General features: G+C 36.7%; 1 protein-coding gene across 7 annotated transcripts in view; it reads right to left on the bottom strand.

Annotated features, from left to right (window-relative positions):
* The window catches only part of TCF12 (transcription factor 12), a 418189-nt gene that overhangs the window by 113373 nt on the left and 286752 nt on the right, over positions 1 to 18064 (bottom strand). For all 7 annotated transcript variants that reach the window (XM_064361328.1, XM_012442999.3, XM_021666221.2 and 4 more), the window contains one exon: positions 11302 to 11366. In XM_064361328.1, the coding sequence (XP_064217398.1) occupies positions 11302 to 11366 (65 nt within the window). The remainder of the gene's footprint in view (positions 1 to 11301; positions 11367 to 18064) is intronic.

Here is an 18064-nt window from a genome sequence, read left to right as displayed (position 1 = left end):
TAGGCTCTTTTCTCCTCAAATAAGTTTGTAAAAGAACAAATGGAGTTTCTGAAACCGCTTCCAAAGATGATGATACTAAGTATCATCAAAAGTATAACCATCAATTTTAATGGAGAGAATAGAAACAAAGAAATAATGAATACAGCCTGGGCAACATGGCAAAACTCCATCTCTACTTTCTAAAAATATAAAAATTAGCCAAATGTGGTGGCACATGCCTGTGGTCTCAGGAGGCCGAGGTGAATTACTCAAACCTGGGAGGGCAAGGCTGCAGTGACCTGTGATCATGCCACTGCATTCCACCCTGGGTGACAAACCAGGACCTCGTTTCACAAAAATTAAAATAAAAAATAAAATAAAATATAAATATAAGAATGAATGAAGCTTTTTCTCTGCCAACTAAACTGTGCATAATCCAACTCTCTTTCTCTAGCCTTTTAACAGAAATAGGACATTAAGTGTCTACTGGCCAGGCGCAGCGGCTCATGCCTGTAATCCTAGCACTTTGGGAGGCTGAGGCAGGTGGTCGCATGAGGTCAGGAGTTCGAGACCAGCCTGGCCAACATGGTGAAACCCTGTCTCTACTAAATATACAAAAAATTACCCCGGTGTGGTGGTGGTCACCTATAATTCTAGCTACTCAGGAGGCTGTGGCAGGAGAATCGCTTGAACCTGGGGGGCAGAGATTGCAGTGAGCTGAGATTGCGCCATTGCACTCCAGCATGGGCCACAATAGTGAAAAAGTATCTAGTGCCTGATACTTCAAGATCAGACTTTCTTCCCACAAAACAATTTATTTACCTATGTTCCAAATAACCCAGATCACTCTGCAGGCAGCTGATGGCTTGTTACCCTCACCAATATGCTCTTTCCTAGATGGCATGGTTCAGAGTCAAACAACATTTTCTCAATGCCTACTGTGTGTCAACTAGTGTGCGTATCCCTTTCACATGCTACCTTATGAGTCAATCATCTCTGGATAGCTTCTGCATCAATCCAAGAGCTAGTCTTATGTCTTCTTAACCTTTGTGACTCCAAAAATGTCTAAATCACCAGTCTACTCTGTAAAGGAGGATGTTGTTAGCCCTAGAAACCACTTGACTTGTGACACTTTAAGTCCAATACTGAATTCAACTCTTTGACATAACCTCCTATTCTTACACTGCCATCATTCTCTTATTACTTACTGCACCTGTTCTTTCCCTGCATGACAACCAGTATCTTGACCTTTTTTCCAGGAACAAAGTTTAATCATCGCTTCATTTCCTTCCTTCGAAACCTGGACTACACACGGTTTATTACTTCAACCATTCTCTTACCACTACATCAATTCTCCTATCCTAATATTTATCAGCTATGAAGTCTTGTGTAAATCATGCAACTTCTTGAGGCTTCAGGCTCCTCAGCTATCGAATGGGAGAAATAATAACAGATGCATCAGCAGCAACAATACTACCACTTGAGTTCTGTGGGGACAAAATGAAATTATGCTTACAGGGTCAAGTGTCTGATACATGCTAGTCATTACGTAGTATCATAATTGTTAACCTATGTAACTGGCCTGCAATTCTGATCACTATATTGATTCAACCATTTGCTGTCTGTGCTTATACATTTAGTCTGCTGGGTGGCATTAGAATAAAAGTCGAAGCACATACACAACCATATAGGTTAGTGTCAACAGTGATTTCTGGTCACCAACCTCAGATGGATCGTAACACCATTTGGAAAGGTTTTTACTTGTCATTAGAGAGCTCATGGACTTGAGGAACACTTTAAGGTCTTCTATTTCTTTTCCTTTAGAGACAGGGTTTCTGTCACCTATGTTGGAGTGCACTGGTGTGATTATATCTCACTGTAATCTTGAACTCCTAGGCTCAAACAATCCTCCTGCCTCAGCCTCCAGAGGAGGGAAAATACAGGCAGGCAACACCATGCCCCTTTTAAGGTTTTTTACTTCTGTCTAACAATAGGTACTGTAATCTCTTATAAAATACCAGTATAGTGGATGTCTACCCTCTTCTTGGAAACATCCAGTGAGAGGAAAGTCATTTATCTACCAAGGTTTAATATTCTACCCCATTAACAGCTCAACACATGATAATATTTCTTTTTAAAATTAAGCTGAGATGTGGAATGCTTAATTTCTACCCATTGTCCAACATTTTACCATTCAAACTTATAGAAAAGTCTAATTATGCTTCAAACACTAAAAGATGCTCTTCATGTTACTTGAGTAACTAATTTCTTAGTTCTTCTCTGAATGAGTTTACTTATGCCTGTTTTGAAACACATTTGCTCAGAATAGAATATAGTGTCAACTTTCTTGTTCTTAATATTATGTTTTTAATAATTCTGCCTAAGACTGAGGTCCCTACAAGACTGAGGTTTGTTGTTACCTAAAAAAAGAATCAAAACTCCTATTTAAAACAACTAGTTTTCATTAATCCTTTTGGGGAAACAGCAGGCCAGTGTAATCATGTTACAAAGCAGAAACGATCTTGTTCTTGACATTACCATAAAACATAACTCTAGAAAAGACTGGAAACTTGTTAATCTACTGTACTTAACCATCTTGTCATGAAGAGAAACACTGTAGAAGCCTTGGGTAACTTTACAGAGATGTAGGAATTTTTTTTTTTTTTTTAAGAGACAAGATCTGGCTCTGTCACCCAGGCTGGAATGAAGTTGCATAATCATCACTCACTGTGATCTCAAACTCCTGGGCTCAAGTTATCCCCCTCCATCACTTGAGTGATCAGCTTCCTGAGTACCTAGGACTATAGGTGCACACCATCGCCCGCAGTTAATTTTTAAATTTTTTTGTCGAGATGGGAATCTTGCAAAGTTGCCTGGGCAATCTGAACTCCTGACCTCCAGCAATCCTCCTGCCTCAGCCTGGAATGCTTTATACATCCTGGATATCAGTTCTTCGTTAAGTATATGTTTTGCGAATTCTGAACTTGTAGACTGTGGCTTGCCTATTTATTTTTTTCAATGTATGTCTTTTGATTTGCAAGAGTCTGTAGTTTTTGTTTTTTTCCCCTAAAGAGACAGGGTCTTGCTATGTTGCCCAAGTTAGCCCTGAAATCTATAACCCAATTTAGGAAGAACTGACATCTAAGTGACAGCAAGTCTTCAATGGTCATTTGAAGTTTTCATTGCTGAAGCTTAACAATCTTCTGTAAAATTTTTCCCTCAGTGTTTCATGCTTTTGGATACTACTAAAACGGTATTATTTTATTAATTTTCTAATTTTAACTGCTGGTTTACAGAAATACAATTAATTTTTAGATTGACTTTGTATCCTGTGATATAGCTAAAATTACTATTTAGTTCTAGAAATTTTCTTGATGATTCCTTTGGATTTCTTACATACACAAACACATCATCAGCAAATTCAACTTACTCCTTTCTAATTATTATGCCCTTTTTTCTTGCCTTCATACACTGGCTGAGACATAAAATGGTGAGAATAAAAATTCTTACCTTGGTGCTGACATTAGGTGGAAGGCATTTAGTCTTTCATCACTAAGTATGTTGTTAGCCATAGACATTTTTCACGCTTGTCTTTTATCAAATTGAGGAAACTACCTTCTATTAGCTTCCCGAGAGACTGTGTCATGAGTATTCAGTTTTATCAAATATCTTGTTTGTATCTATGGAAATGATCATAATGTTTTTCTTCTTGATTCAATTATAATGTGGTGCACTAAATACATGGATTTTCAAATCTTAAACCAAACTTTCACTTCTGGTACAAACCACATGTGGTGTCTGAGTATTACTGGAATGTTGCTCACCTCATAAAAGAGCTGAGAAATGTTCACTCCTCCTCTATTTTCTAAACTAACTTGTATAAGATTGGTATTATTTTTATCCTAAGGATTTCAAAGAATTAATCATTTTGAAAGAAGCCATATGACCCTTATGCTTTCTTTGTGGGAAGGTTTTTTAATTTGATTTTACTTTCATTAATAGATATACACCTACTCAGATTTTGTTTCAGTTTGTCTCCTTTTGGTAAGTATTTTTCAAGAAATTCACTTATCCAATCTGTCAAATTTACTTAATTAAGTCATGAATAATATTATATTCTTAATGTAGATATGATTTATAGTAGTAACCTCTCTTTCATTCCTGACACTGGTAATTCGTGTTCTTGCTCCCTTCTCCTCCGCTTGTGTTAACTGGTCCAGCTAGGAGTTAACTTTAAGATTTATTTCAAATAGCCAAATTTTGGTTTTGTTAGTTTTTTTCTATTACGTTGATTTCTGCTCTTTTTTGTAGTATTTTCTTTTTTCTATTTATTTTGGGTTTACTTGGTGCTTTTTTTTTCCAGCTAAGTTCTTAAGGCAGAACCTTGGTCATTCACTGTAGATCTTTTCTAATAGAAGCATTTAAAGGTATATTTTCCTTCTAGGCACTGTTTTAGCTGCACCAACCAATTTTGTTATATTATATTTTCATTATTATTCTGTTAGAAATAACTTCTGAATTACCTGTGGTTTCTTTTTAAAATGATGGGTCATTTAAACATGTTGTTTTAACTCCTGAACATTTGGTGTTTTTCTAGGTATCTTTTTAACATTGTTTTTTGAGACAGAGTCTTGCTCTCTTGCCCAGGCTGGAGAGCAACAGCACAATCATAGCTCACTGCAGCCTTGAACTCTTGGGCTCAAGCAATCCTTCCACTTCAGCCTCCAGAGTAGCTGGGACCACGGCTTCATGCCACCAAAGCTGACTAGATTTTTTTTTTTTTTTTTTTTTTTTTTTAATTTTAGTAGAGACAGAGTCTATGTTGCTCAGGCTGGCCTGAAGCGATCCTCCTGAATTGGCCTTCCAAAGGGCTGGGATTACAAACATGAGTTACCACACCCAGTCTTATTGACTTCTAACGTACCTTTGCTTTTTATTAAACTTTTATTTTAGATTTAGGGGTACATGCTCAGATTTGTTATATAGGTAAACTCATGTCAGGGGGTTTGTTGCACAGATTATTCATCACCCAAATAGTAAGCCGAACACTCAATATTTTTTCTGGTCCTTTCCCTTCTCCCATCTTCTACCTTCAAGGAGGCCCCAATGTCTACAGCGCCCCTCTCTGTGTCCCTGAGTTCTCATCAGACTTCTTATTTAAGTCTTTTGTGTCCAGAGAACATACTTTGTATGATTTCAAACCTTTTCAATTGACTGACACTAGTTTTACGGACCAGAATATGATTCTAGCCTGTTAGTGTAATGTGTGCCCCTGAAAGGAATTTGTGTTCTTCAGTTGTTGCATACAGAGTTCTATACATTATCATTTAGGTCAATGTTGTTGATAGTTAATTTTGTTCTACATCTTTACTGAGTTTTTTGTCTAGTTATTCTATACAATGCTAAGACAGAAGTATTCAATTTTTCAACTAAGATTGTCAATTTGTTTTTTTTTGTTTTTGTTTTTGTTTTTGTTTTTTTGAGACAGAGTCCTGCTCTGTCGCCAGGCACCAGGCTGGAGTGCAGTGGTGGGATCTCGACTCACTGCAACCTCCGCCTCCTGGGTTCAAGCAATTCTCCTGCCTCAGCCTCCCGGGTAGCTGGGACTACAGGCGTGCGCCACCACGCCCAGCTAATTTTTTTATATTTTTAGTAGAGATGGGGTTTTACCATGTTGGCCAGGACGGTCTTGATCTCTTGAACTCATAATCCACCCGTCTAGGCCTCCCAAAGTGCTGGGATTACAGGCGTGAGCCACCGCGCCCGGCCGTCAATTTGTTTATCTCTTTAATTCTTCTGTTTCGAAGCCTTATTAGGCATATATACATTTCTCATTGTTATGTCTTTCTGATATATCAACTCTTGTATTATTTTATTATTATAAATGTCTGTTTATAATGAGACTGGGTATAACAGGAAAAAAGAACAAGGAAAAAGGGAATGGTATAAGTGTATTTCCAAATAACTAAGAGTTAACTAAGGTATAGTTTTTAAAGCTGTCATTTTCTCAAGGGTATAATATCTGAACTCGGATGAAACTTCACACTTTCTGAAAAAAACCAAGACCCTGCTATCTTCTATATTTAAACACTTAGAGAAAAACTTATCAAACTACTTGAATAAATACTTGCTTAAGAGGTATAAATAAAAAACTTTGTTAATACTATAAAAGGATTTTTCACTTAACTGTGATAGTTTTTAAAGTAATATGCCTATTGTAAATAAAGATGCTGGATTCTATGCTCTGCGTTTGATCAATAAAAAAATTTAACTGCAGAATGATCTATCAGTGTTTCCAGTAATACTGTGACATGAGTTTCCTTTTAATGGCTCATCAGTTAATGTGATTGTTGTGAATGTAATATAAGGAGACTCATTTAGCAACATATTATTACATCATCTTAACATGAAGTAAGGCCCATCAGGCATTATTAAATTAGCCTGAATTTTGCAGTATGTCAGCAGCGTTTTATGTACATTAATAGCAGAGTTAATGCTCCTTGGGGGATTCTGAAATGGTTTCAAGGTGGTGTTAGGGTATAATTTTGGAGTCACTGTATTTTCTTGGATTTTTTTTTATGTCACTTGTGAATAGGTAAGACAAAATGGCAGCCAGTTAGTTACAGTGAATTTTTTCCCCTTCTCTGACTTATTATAATAAATACTGGTTGGAATACACGTTTTTCTTTGAATAGTTTGTCCTTGCTGCAGAATAATCTTTCCACTCTGCTGAATTTTGGGCTTCCTTTCTGGGGCTCTATGAATTCTTAAAAAATTCTTAAAAACAAAAACACATCTTTCTTTCACTTGAGTATCTTTAAATCTTGTATATAGCAATATTGTTATTTTGCATCAAACATTCTAGTAACCTTGTTCTTCTCTCTTCCATAGGCCTTCCTGATCTCTCCAAAATGTTTATAAATTGTTTATCAAACAGTAACCATATAGTTTCCTCTAAGGATAACTCCTATAGGCTTATATTTGGCATATACAGAGGAGTTGTTAAAGCATGAACTCCAGTCCATGTGGATCAGAATCACCTGAGCATTTGTTAAAAATTTAAATTCCCTCCGGTAGTGGTAGCTCTTGCCTGTAATTATAGCAATTTGTTAGGATGAGGCAGGATAATTGCTTGAGCCTAGGAGTTTGAGACCAGTCTAGGCAACATAGTGATACTCAATTTCTAAAAAAAAATATAAAAAATTAGTGGGGCATGGTAGGTGCGCATCTGTAATCCCAGCTACTCAGGGAGGTATATGAAGACCCAAAATACCTTTTGTAATGTGGGCCACATGAATTGAGAAATTTAATATTATGTATTTATTTTTGGAAATGTTTTCACCAACCCATACAGTTCAACCTTCAGAGACCTACTATGTAGGTACAAGCAGACACTGCTATCCTATCTTTCAGATGAAGAAATCAATGCAGAGATGGGACGTGAACCTAGGTCTCTTGACTGTAAACCTTACATCCCTTAAGCCGAGGAGGTCATGTGAGTGCCACTGCACTCCAGCCTGGGTGACAGAGTGAAACCTTGTCTCAAAAAAAGAAAAAAAAAATTTAATTCCCTGTCTCCTTCTCAAACAAATTAAAATGAAGGAAGGTAATAAGAGCATAGAGTTGAAATCTGAGGGATTCCTATGCAGCAGTATAGTCATATAGTCAAAAAACTCAAACATGAGTTTAGGTTCACCACTTGCTAGATATCTAGCCTTAAGCATAATACCATAGGAGAACCTCTGTTTACTAATCTGCAAAATGAATTGTTAAAACAATTAAATGCGATTATGTTTAGTTCAATGATTGGCTCAGTTAGTCCTCAGCAAATGGTAGCAAATGTTATTAGAGTGCTACACATTTAGGTTTAAAATAAATGTCTTTTGATAGAAGAATCTGGTACACATGTACATTAATCCTTGGTAAAAAACCATTAAGATTCACCTTTGCAAAATTAGACAATTACATTAAGAGAACTTATTGCTGATTCTAACTAAACAGCAATACCTTTGCCAACAGGGTATAAAAAATATAAGTGAAAACATTTGAACGTAATAAAAACATTAATATAAGCATAAGCTATGATTTATTAGATGTAGCTGTATTCTCAAAATGCTTACAAAAGTGTTTCTCCCCCCCTCGACTTTAGCAGTAATGTTAACATTAGACCAGTGGCTCTGAAACATTTAGGTCTCTTAAAAATAATATTAAAGATTCCAAATACCTTTTGTTATGTGAGTTACACGAATTGAGAAATTTTAAATTATGTATTTATTTATTGAAATGTTTTCAAAAGCCCATATAGTTTAACCCTCAGAGATCTACTACGTAGGTGGAGGCAGAAACTGCAAATCCTATCTTTCAGATAAGACGTCAGTGCAGAGATGAGACTTGAACCTAGGCCTCTTGACTCTAAACCTTATGTACCTTCTGTTTTACCCCCCTCAGCTGACATTTACTGACCTTCTACTGTATGATCAGGAACTGAGACTAGCACTTTCATTTATCTGATAAGTAAACATCTGTTATGGTGTTATGAGGTGATTCAGTACTGCCTAACTAAGCTGCTGTCTTAGATTTAAGAGGAAGATGAAAAGACTTTTAAGGCCCTGAAGCAGGTTGGCAGACAAATCTACTTAATGATTTGTCACAGAGGCAGTCTGCAGTGTTTATAAGCTTATACCTACAGGATTCTTTGTAGTTACTTTTCTCCATTATTCATTGTCCAAATGATGTAACTTAGTGTCTTGTTTTGTTTTTTTCTGAGACAGAGTCTGACTCTGTGGCCCAGGCCAGGCTGGAGTGTAATGGTGCAGTCTCGGCTCATTGCAACCTCCTCCTCCTAGGTTCCAGTGATTCTCCTGCCTCAGCTTCCTGCGTAGCTGGGATTACAGGCACCTACCACCAGGCTTGGCTAATTTTTGTATTTTTAGTAGAGACGGGGTTTCACCATGCTGGCCAGGGTGGTCTTGAACTCCTGACCTCTGGCAATCCGCCCCCCTCAGCCTCCCAAAGTGCTGGGATTATAGGCGTGAGCCACTGTGCCCAGCCATAACTTAGTTTTTAAAATTTTGTTTTACTCTGAAGAGATTCAGAAGAGTGATGGTTAGGTGACCTGCCAAACTCTTACAATGAGTAATATAGCCAAGATAAAAAATTAGAACCAGAGCCTCCAGTCCAAGTCATTAAAGAACTAAAATTCAGACTATGAAATTCAAACAGTAACTTGTATTATAAAAAAGAAAGAGTTCTGGTATCAACTATGAATTGATAATTACGATCACCCATATTACAATCATCCATTCACATTTCACATGGACCAAAAAGAGGGTATTTCAGTTTTCATCAATGGATATTGCTAAAACTACACAGAATAAATGCTATATCTTAGTTGGCCTTAAAGCACTGTTACCTTTGAAAAGGTTAAGAAAAGTACCTCAATAGAGGCTAGAAGGTCAATTACTGCTTTTCTATTTTTTCCTGTGATCTGAATAACCACTTACATTCTTTGGTTCTCTGCAATTTTTAACTAGGCATGAGCAGTATGCTGGTAAATGTTTAACAACTGTTTAAAAAATTAAAGCCCTGATTCATAATATTTTTGGATTTTCACAGTATAAATACTTCTTTGATGGCCATTTTGTTTGTTTCTATTTTTTTTTTTTAGAGATGCAGTCTTGCTACATTGCCCAGGTTGGACTTCTACTCCTGGGCTTAAGTGATCCTTCTGCCTTGGCTTTCCAAGTAGCTGGGACCACAGGCATGCATCACAGTGCCCAGCTCATGACAGCCAATTTTAAGATTCACTGTAATATCAACCGTGCTTGCTAAATTCCTAAAAATTTAACAGATTTGGCTCTTGTGAGCTAGTAAGAGTAAAGCAAAACACTGGCTATGACACGATGCTAATATATATTTTAAATGACTAGAATAAAATAAAGCTAACCATAAATGGAAAATAAAGCAATAATTATTAGCACCATTAAAACTTTTAAAAATTACTTGGATAAAAATAGGTTAATACTGCTTGGTCTGAAGCCAAGAAATCTTAGTATTGGTCCAGCTACTACCTCTCACTCTATGATATTTAACAAATCACTTATGCGGACCATGCCTATTTGCTATTAAGGACATGGGAATAGATGATCCTTAATTTTTACAATATATTTATTTTCTCTCTCCCCCAGCCCCTGCCCTATTCTCTTCTTGAGACAGAGGTTCACTGTCCACCTGGCTGTAGTGCAGTGGTGCAATCACGGGTCACTGTAGCCTAAAACTCCTGGGCTCAAGTGATCCTCTTGCCTCAGCCTCCCAAGCAGCTGGGACTGCAGGCATGCACGACTACACCTGCTGATTTTGTATTTTAAGTAGAAACAAGGTTTCACTATGTTGCCCAGGTTGGTCTCAAACTCCTGAGCTCAAGCGATCCTCCTACCTCAGTCTCCCGTGAACCACCATGGCCAGCCTACAATATATTATTTTATAATGGGAAGGCATATCACAAAACAGAATGTTATGTAAAACTCTCCTAGAGGCAAAATTATGAAATATGTATTAAATGGATTAATATTATTAGCATGACAGTTAAAACTGGCTCACATGCCCATGCCTGAAATTAGGGTGGGCCCTCAGGTAAAGCATGCAGATGGCAGAAAACAAATTTAGTATGTTATGCCTTTCCTTTCTATTCTTTTTGGCTTTGATTCTGATGGGAATCTGCAGGTGAACTGTGTATTCAGGATCCTCAGTCTAAAGATATGAGGAAAAAGGCAGAGAAGATGCCCATTAGCAGAAGCACAAAATGCTAGAGAAGGTGAAAGAGTAGAAACAAAGATTCCAAGTCAGGGAGGGTGTGAAGCCTAAAAACTGGCTAGATGCAGGATTGAAAACAAAATACTTCCAATATTAATGATCAGTCTGACATTACAGGATATTCAAGCTATGCAGATCAATCATATATTCTTTAGGTACCAGCAATTATGTTTTCTGTTGAGAAAATATGCAAAAAAATTCTCAGAAACGGTAACTGCTACTTTGTTCCCAGTTAAAATGGAGGCGGGTTATGAAAATCTTTGATGATAAAGATAGCCTGGTAAACTGGGGAACTGAAACAATTTTAAGCAAAGAGAGCAAAAAAAAAAAGTTTAACAGCTAGAAAACAATATTTAGTTACAAATTAAATAAATTAATTAATATTTATTTCTTTGAAAATAAATTTCCTGGTAGAATAAACTGGATAATTTCTATCTCCTCTAGTAATAGAACTTTTATTTATGTGTTTAAAAACCAGCTCATTGCTTTTTTTAAAATTATTAAACTTACTTGACAGCCTGGTAATCCGGTATCTCTGCTGTACAGGGAAAATGAGCCTCTCTCTGATGTTTTTCCTATAAAACAAAGACATTAACTTTATATAAAACCCCTCATTTATTGACAATCAATTAAACTAGTAGACTATTCATGGTAATTGTATTGCAGTTTAAAAACAGAAAGAACAAATTAGAAATAAGAGGATACAATCCAATAATTTGTAAAAACTTGCTATCATTTTAGTCAGTCTGAGTCAAATTCTGGGCAGGACGTAGGGACTCGTGTCTGTAATCTCAGCACTTTGGGAGGCCAAGGTGGGAGGACTGCTTTAGCCCAGTAGCTCAAGACTAGCTTGGGCAGTAACAAAAACCTGTCTCTACAAAAAAATTAAAAATTAGCATGGGGATACACGTATGTAGTCCCAGCTACTTAGGAGGCTGAGATGGGAGATCACTTGAGCTACATAAAGTAGCGAGTAAACACTTTATTTTCAACATGTAGTATTTTAAAAAACATTTAGAAGAATGAAAAAGACTTTTATATAGCCAACAGTATGATCCATGTACCACTAGTCAGAATGTTTTCCCTTGTTTGCTTCAGATTAAACGTTCTTATCTTCTTTCTCTCTCAAAAATTAATACAGTATTGGGCCAGGCACGGTGGTTCACACCTGTAATCCCAGCACAAGGTGGGTGCATCAAGAGGTCAGGAGATTGAGACCATCCTGGCTAACATGGTTAAATCCGTCTCTACTAAAAATACAAAAAATTAGCAGGTGCTACCACACCTGCCTGTAGTCCCAGCTACTCAGGAGGCTGAGACAGGAGAATTGCTTGAACCCAGGAGGTGGAGGTTGCAGTGAGCTGGGATCGAGCCACAGAACTCTGTCTCAAAAAAAAAAAAAAATTAATACAGTATAGATATAGCTCAAACCACACCTCAGGGTAACCATTATCCTAATATTGATGTGCATGATTACCATCTATGTTTTTTACTCTTAAATATATATTCATGCTCTGAAACAATATACATTACTGTCTGCATTTCACATTTAAATAGATGGAATTACATGGTGTTTATCTCGAAACCTGCATTTTCATATATTTTTGAGCTATGTATTGATTATCAGAGCCCAAGTTTGATCATCTTCACTGCTATACAATGCTCCATTATACAAATAAAACCAGTTTATATAGTTTCCTATTGTACGACAGTTTTTACATTTCTTTGTCATGAGCAGTATTGAAACAAATCCTTGCACGTCTTGTACACAGACACCCCTCCTCCTCCTCCTCCTCCTCCTCCTCCTCCTCCAGGATACACACAAAGAAGTGAAACTGGTAGATAAAAGGATGCAAAGTTTCAGCTTTACAGATATTGATTGCCTTACTACTCTCAGAAGTCATCATGCCAATTTTTATTTTTCCCAGCAACATTAAGAATTCCTCTTGTGGCCGAGCACGGTGGCTTATGCCTGCAATCCCAGAATTCTGGGAGGCCAAAACAGGCAGATCACTTGAGGTTAGGAGCTCAAGACCAACCTGGCCAACAAGGTAAAACCCCATCTCAACTAAAAATACAAGAATTAGCCAGGTATGGTAACACACGCCTGTAATCCCAGCTACTCGGGAGGCTGAGGCAAGAGAGTCACTTGAACCCAGGAGGTGGAGGTTGCAGGGAGCCAAGACAGCGCCATTGCACTCCAGCCTGGGTGACAGAATGAGACTCTCTCTCTCAAAAAAAAAAAAATAGAATTCTCATTGTGACTATACCCACTGATATGCTTTGGCTGTGTCCTCACCCAAATCTCACCTTGAATTGTAGATCCCATAATCCCAATGTTTAGTAGGAGGGACCTGGTGGGAGGTAACTGAATCATGAAGGTGGTTAGTCCCATGAAGCTGTTCTTGTGATAATGAGTTCTCATGAGATCTGATGGTTTTATAAGGGGCCTTTCCCTGTTTGCTGAGCACTTGTCCTTGCTGCCGCCATGTGAAGGACATTTTTCTTCCCCTTCTGCCATGATTTTAAGTTTCCTGAGGCCACCCCAGCCATGCTGAACTCTTTCCTTTATAAATCACCCTGTCTCGGGTTATGTTTTTATTAGCAGCGTGAGAATGAACTAATACACCCACAGTTCAAAACTTTCATGGCCAAGTATCAGGAACAGCATGGGCCAGTTCTTGAGGGAGAATGGATGTTAGTCTCACAGCACTAACCATTAACAGTAGTAGGGTGCTCACTCATTCGTATTCAATATACTAGAGTTTCAGTATGTTCAGTAAAGTGAACTGGCAAATGTGGTACTTGTGAGGCTCAGAAACTAATGCCCCAAGCATGGTGCTTTGACATGCTGGATTCGAAGCAGCAGTCCCTCAAGGTCTCTCTAACTAATGCCCTCTCCACCAGACCCCTCCCCACAATCCTCTGTTTTTTGCCAAGCATAGGACGAAGTTGTTTTATGAAATTCCCTATCTACTTAGAAACTGGACCTGTCAAAGAACAAATTGCCTTCCCTGAGTTTCAATAATTCCTTCTATGCCAGTCATTCTAAGTTGGCATTTCCCTTCGGTCTCTGCCATATTCTTGGCCCAAGAGGATTTCTGATCCACTTTGATTAGATGCAGGAAAGGTTGTGTGTGTCAGAATTGCAAGTGTACAATCCTTTAATGGTTTTATTTTGTAATAACTTGTTTTATTTAATTATTTATTTATTTTGAAACAAGGTCTCGCTCTGTCACATAGGCTGCAGTGTAGTTACATAATCACAGCTCACTGCAGCCTCCAACTCCTGGGCTCAAGCAATCCTCCAACCTCAGCCTCCCAAGTAGCTGGGACTACAGGTGTTTGTCATCAGCCTAATTTTTAAAAATTTTATTTTTAGTAGAGACAGGGTCTCAGTGTTGCCTAGGCTGGTCTCAAACTCCTGGGCTCAAGCAATCCTCCTTCTTCAGCCTTCCAAAGTGCTGAGGTTACAGTTATAAGCTACCATGGTGGCCTAGCATTATTATTACAAGGATTATTTTGCATATCTAAAGGGTTAACAGATGTCAGATTTAGAGTTGTAAGATTTCTACATCAGCCAGCATGATAAATATACTTTAACAAAAATGATACCAGTCTATTCCTAAGGTTTTTAAAAAATAATTATGAACCATAGCAATAAACAATTTTGAACATCCTATTCATGTGCAGAGCTTTTATTAGTGAACTGTATTTTTAGACAATCACAAGTGAATAATGTATCGTATTTTCACTCACACGTCCTAGTAAGAACTCAAAATAAATGTTGAGGTGGAAAAAGCAACAAGGTTAGAGATGTATATTAGCTCTGTTTTTTAACAATGTACAGCTTTTAAATACAATGTTAATTATCTATGTGGAGGCTACCCCTTTGATCATTTTAAAACCTTAAAGTTTTAAACTTAACTTCCTGTGCTTAATAAAATTCCTAAAATTCCTTTTTCTTTCATAAAGGACACTGAATTCAGAGAGAATGAAAACTGATTTAATGTAAGCTGAAGATGTTACAAAGTAAAAGTTTATTCTGAAATGGAAAGTTGATAGCTTGTTTTCAAAATGATACTTAATCTATTTAAATAAGATTTTGAAACGTAAATACATTTTTATTTCACCTTTCATTTATTAGAAAACTAGTTATTTTCTTAAGGACTTATAAGTTTGAGTATCCTTGAAATATAATAATGCATACTCAGTCTAAGACTTAGAAGGCATTCATATTTAATTCTTTAAAAATTACTTTTCACAAGAACTATTTTCATGAATTAAAATTAATCATATCAATTCTCTTTGTTTTGTCTTAGGCATCTGAGAAACAACAAAATCTCTGGCCACTATATTACCAGTTTCTACCAACTTTTTAACATAAATATATATAAATGGAGTATATAGACAATTTTAACTGGTCAACTTCAGCTGAACACAGTTTAAGAACTACTAGTAATGTAACATATACGTAATTTTCCTTGAAACACTCATGAAAAATTATTACAAAGAATTCTCTGGGACAGTCTAGTACAGAGTTTTTACGAGACCCTTGGGTTGCGGTGGTATGGGTGTATATAGGTATGGGTGTGTGCACATGTGCACGGGCCTTTTTGGCAGGCTTTTCAGAATCATGTTTTTAAATGTACAAAACAAAATGTAAGTATTTTAATGTACAATGACATGTAATCTTCAAGATATTCTTTTAAAGATCAAACATTTGCTGTAATTTATTAACTAATTAAATAATAAGATTTAGCAGCAGGCCTAATAATGATAATTTGAAAGCATAAATGATAATTTAAGATATCTCAACAATTATTATATGAAAATATGTATTATTCTACTGGTGACAAAAACTATAGGTAATGATTGGACAATTTTGCTATCCTTATCCAAAACTGAAAGCCATGGTAAATTTCACTTACAGATTGGTAAAAATAAAGATGTCAATTTTTTTCCCATTCAAGTTCAATGATTTTCCTTCTGTCCTGAGAGTCTCTATACTCCAGGTTAAGGAACTCAACTCTAGTAGAATAGCAACATATTATTGGAAAATATACAAGTATTTTATATATATATATATATATATATATATGCATATTAAGTCATCAGACACATAACTTGTGTACAAAGGTATTTTAAGTAACTAAATGTACATGGTTTACATTAACCAGATTCAGCATTTTCTGACCTAAACTAAAAACTGCTCAAGATAACTAACTTACACAGTATTTAAAATATTTATTCAAGAAACAGCAAATGACTGAAGTTCAAGAAATTATTTTCTGCAGACACATAAACTATTAGAGGCATTAGTTACCTTAACAAATATTCTTGGACTTAAAAAAAAAAGTTATCTTGCTCTCTATCACCAATATACTTAAGTTACAACTCTCCAGTGCTTACAGAAATACAAACTAATGCTATTATTTTGACATAGGATACAATCAGCAGTCAAATTGAAACTGGGAGTGGACAGGCACAGTTCTACATTCCCGTTTCTCCCCATCTCAATTACAAATATTCAAGCATTGACTAGACAGAAGAATCTAAGATCCATACATTCTATCAAACATTTATGGGCTAGTCAGTGACAGATAAAGAGGTTAGGGGATGAGTAAGACACAAGCTTCTGTCTGGGTGCTGTGGCTCATACCTGTAATCCCAGCACTTTGGGAGGCTTAGGTGGGAGGATTACTAGAGCTAAGAGGTTTGAGACCAGCCTGGGCAACATAGAGACAGCTGGTCTTCATAAAAAATAATAGTAATTAAAAAAAACTTAGTTGGGCATGGTGGTGCATACCTGTAGTTGCAGGAGACTGAGGTGGGAGGACTGCTTGAACCCGGGAGTTTGAGGCTGCAGTGAGCTATGATCATGCCACTGCATTCCAGCCTAGGAGACAGAGTGAGACTCTGCCTCAAAAAACAAACAAACAAAAAACCCCTACAAGCTCTGCCCTCGATAGGTGCCAAACAATGAAAAAGCTTATAGCCTAATGGATGACGAAGTTTTAGAAGTACTGCTATGCCTGTTATTCAGCTCTTTTTAGTGAGATAAATTAAGTATTTGATAATATGTATTTATTAAAAATACCATAAAGGTTAGATAGTGCCTGATATGGTTTGTGTGCCCACCCAAATCTCTTCTTGAACTGTAGATCCCATAATCCTCACGTGTCGTGGGAGGGACCTGGTGGGAAGTAACTGAACCATGGGGGTGGTTACCTCCATGCTGTTCTCATGATGGTGAGTTATCATGAGATCTGATGGTTTTATAAGGGACTTTTTCCCCCTTTGCTCTGCAATTTTCCATGCTGCCACCATGTGAAGAATGTGTTTGCTTCCCCTTCCACCATGATTGTTAAGTTTCCTGAGGTCTCTCCAGCCATGCTGAACTGTGAGTCAAGTAAATCTCTCTCCTTTATAAATTTCCTAGTCCCAGGTATGTCTTTATTAGCAACCTGAGACCAGAGTAGCCACAATCCACACTTGGGAGAATGGTGTTCAGTTTCATTCTTCCTTCAACATGCAAATTTAGACCAAAACAACTCTACAATACTCTCATGGTGTATGCACTGTTATTATCAACAGAAAATACTGTATTGATGAGGAAACAGCCAGAGATAACGATATAATGGAATACAAAGCCTGCTTAGCATTTATTTCTGCAGCAGCCTAGTAAATACCTAAAAATTTCCAGCCAAATAAAGTTTATTAGTTTCAATGAATCAATACTATTCAAGAAATAATTGCTGACTTAGCAAGTAACAATACAAAATAGAATAGCTTCTCTATTTGTATGAAAGCCAGTATTATTTCTGCTCATTTTTGTAAGACATATTGATTTGCATTTATCAATTTGAATTCAGCATCTTCTACAAAGAAAAACTCCATGTGTTATAATATAGTTAGTATTAAACTGGTTTTTCTTAAAAGCTAAAAGCTTAACCTAGAAACAATGACTAAATGTTTCAAAAAAGTTAATGAGATCAACATTATTATGTTCAAAATGAAATATTTCAATGTTTAAGTCATGTGAGCTTTTCCATATTTACTTTTCAGAAAAACAATATGAAATCCTTACATACGCAAATCTAAATATTTGTGCACAAATCTAAATTTGGTGAAAGTTTTATGAGCAGACTATCCTCCTCCCCCTTGGGTGTCTTTGAAAACTCATTATTTACCTAACCTTTTTGCTCACGGAAAACCTATTCCTCTTTTGTGGGCAAACCCTGTAAAAAAATTCATACGATTTGAATCATAC

Source organism: Aotus nancymaae, unplaced genomic scaffold, assembly GCF_030222135.1.
Source record: "Aotus nancymaae isolate 86718 unplaced genomic scaffold, 86718_ANA_hifiasm-v0.15.2.pri h1tg000041l, whole genome shotgun sequence".
In the NCBI taxonomy this organism is placed as follows: Eukaryota; Metazoa; Chordata; class Mammalia; order Primates; family Aotidae; genus Aotus; species Aotus nancymaae.
Note: the sequence above shows the minus strand (reverse complement) of the source record. Positions and strands in the feature narration are given on the sequence as shown.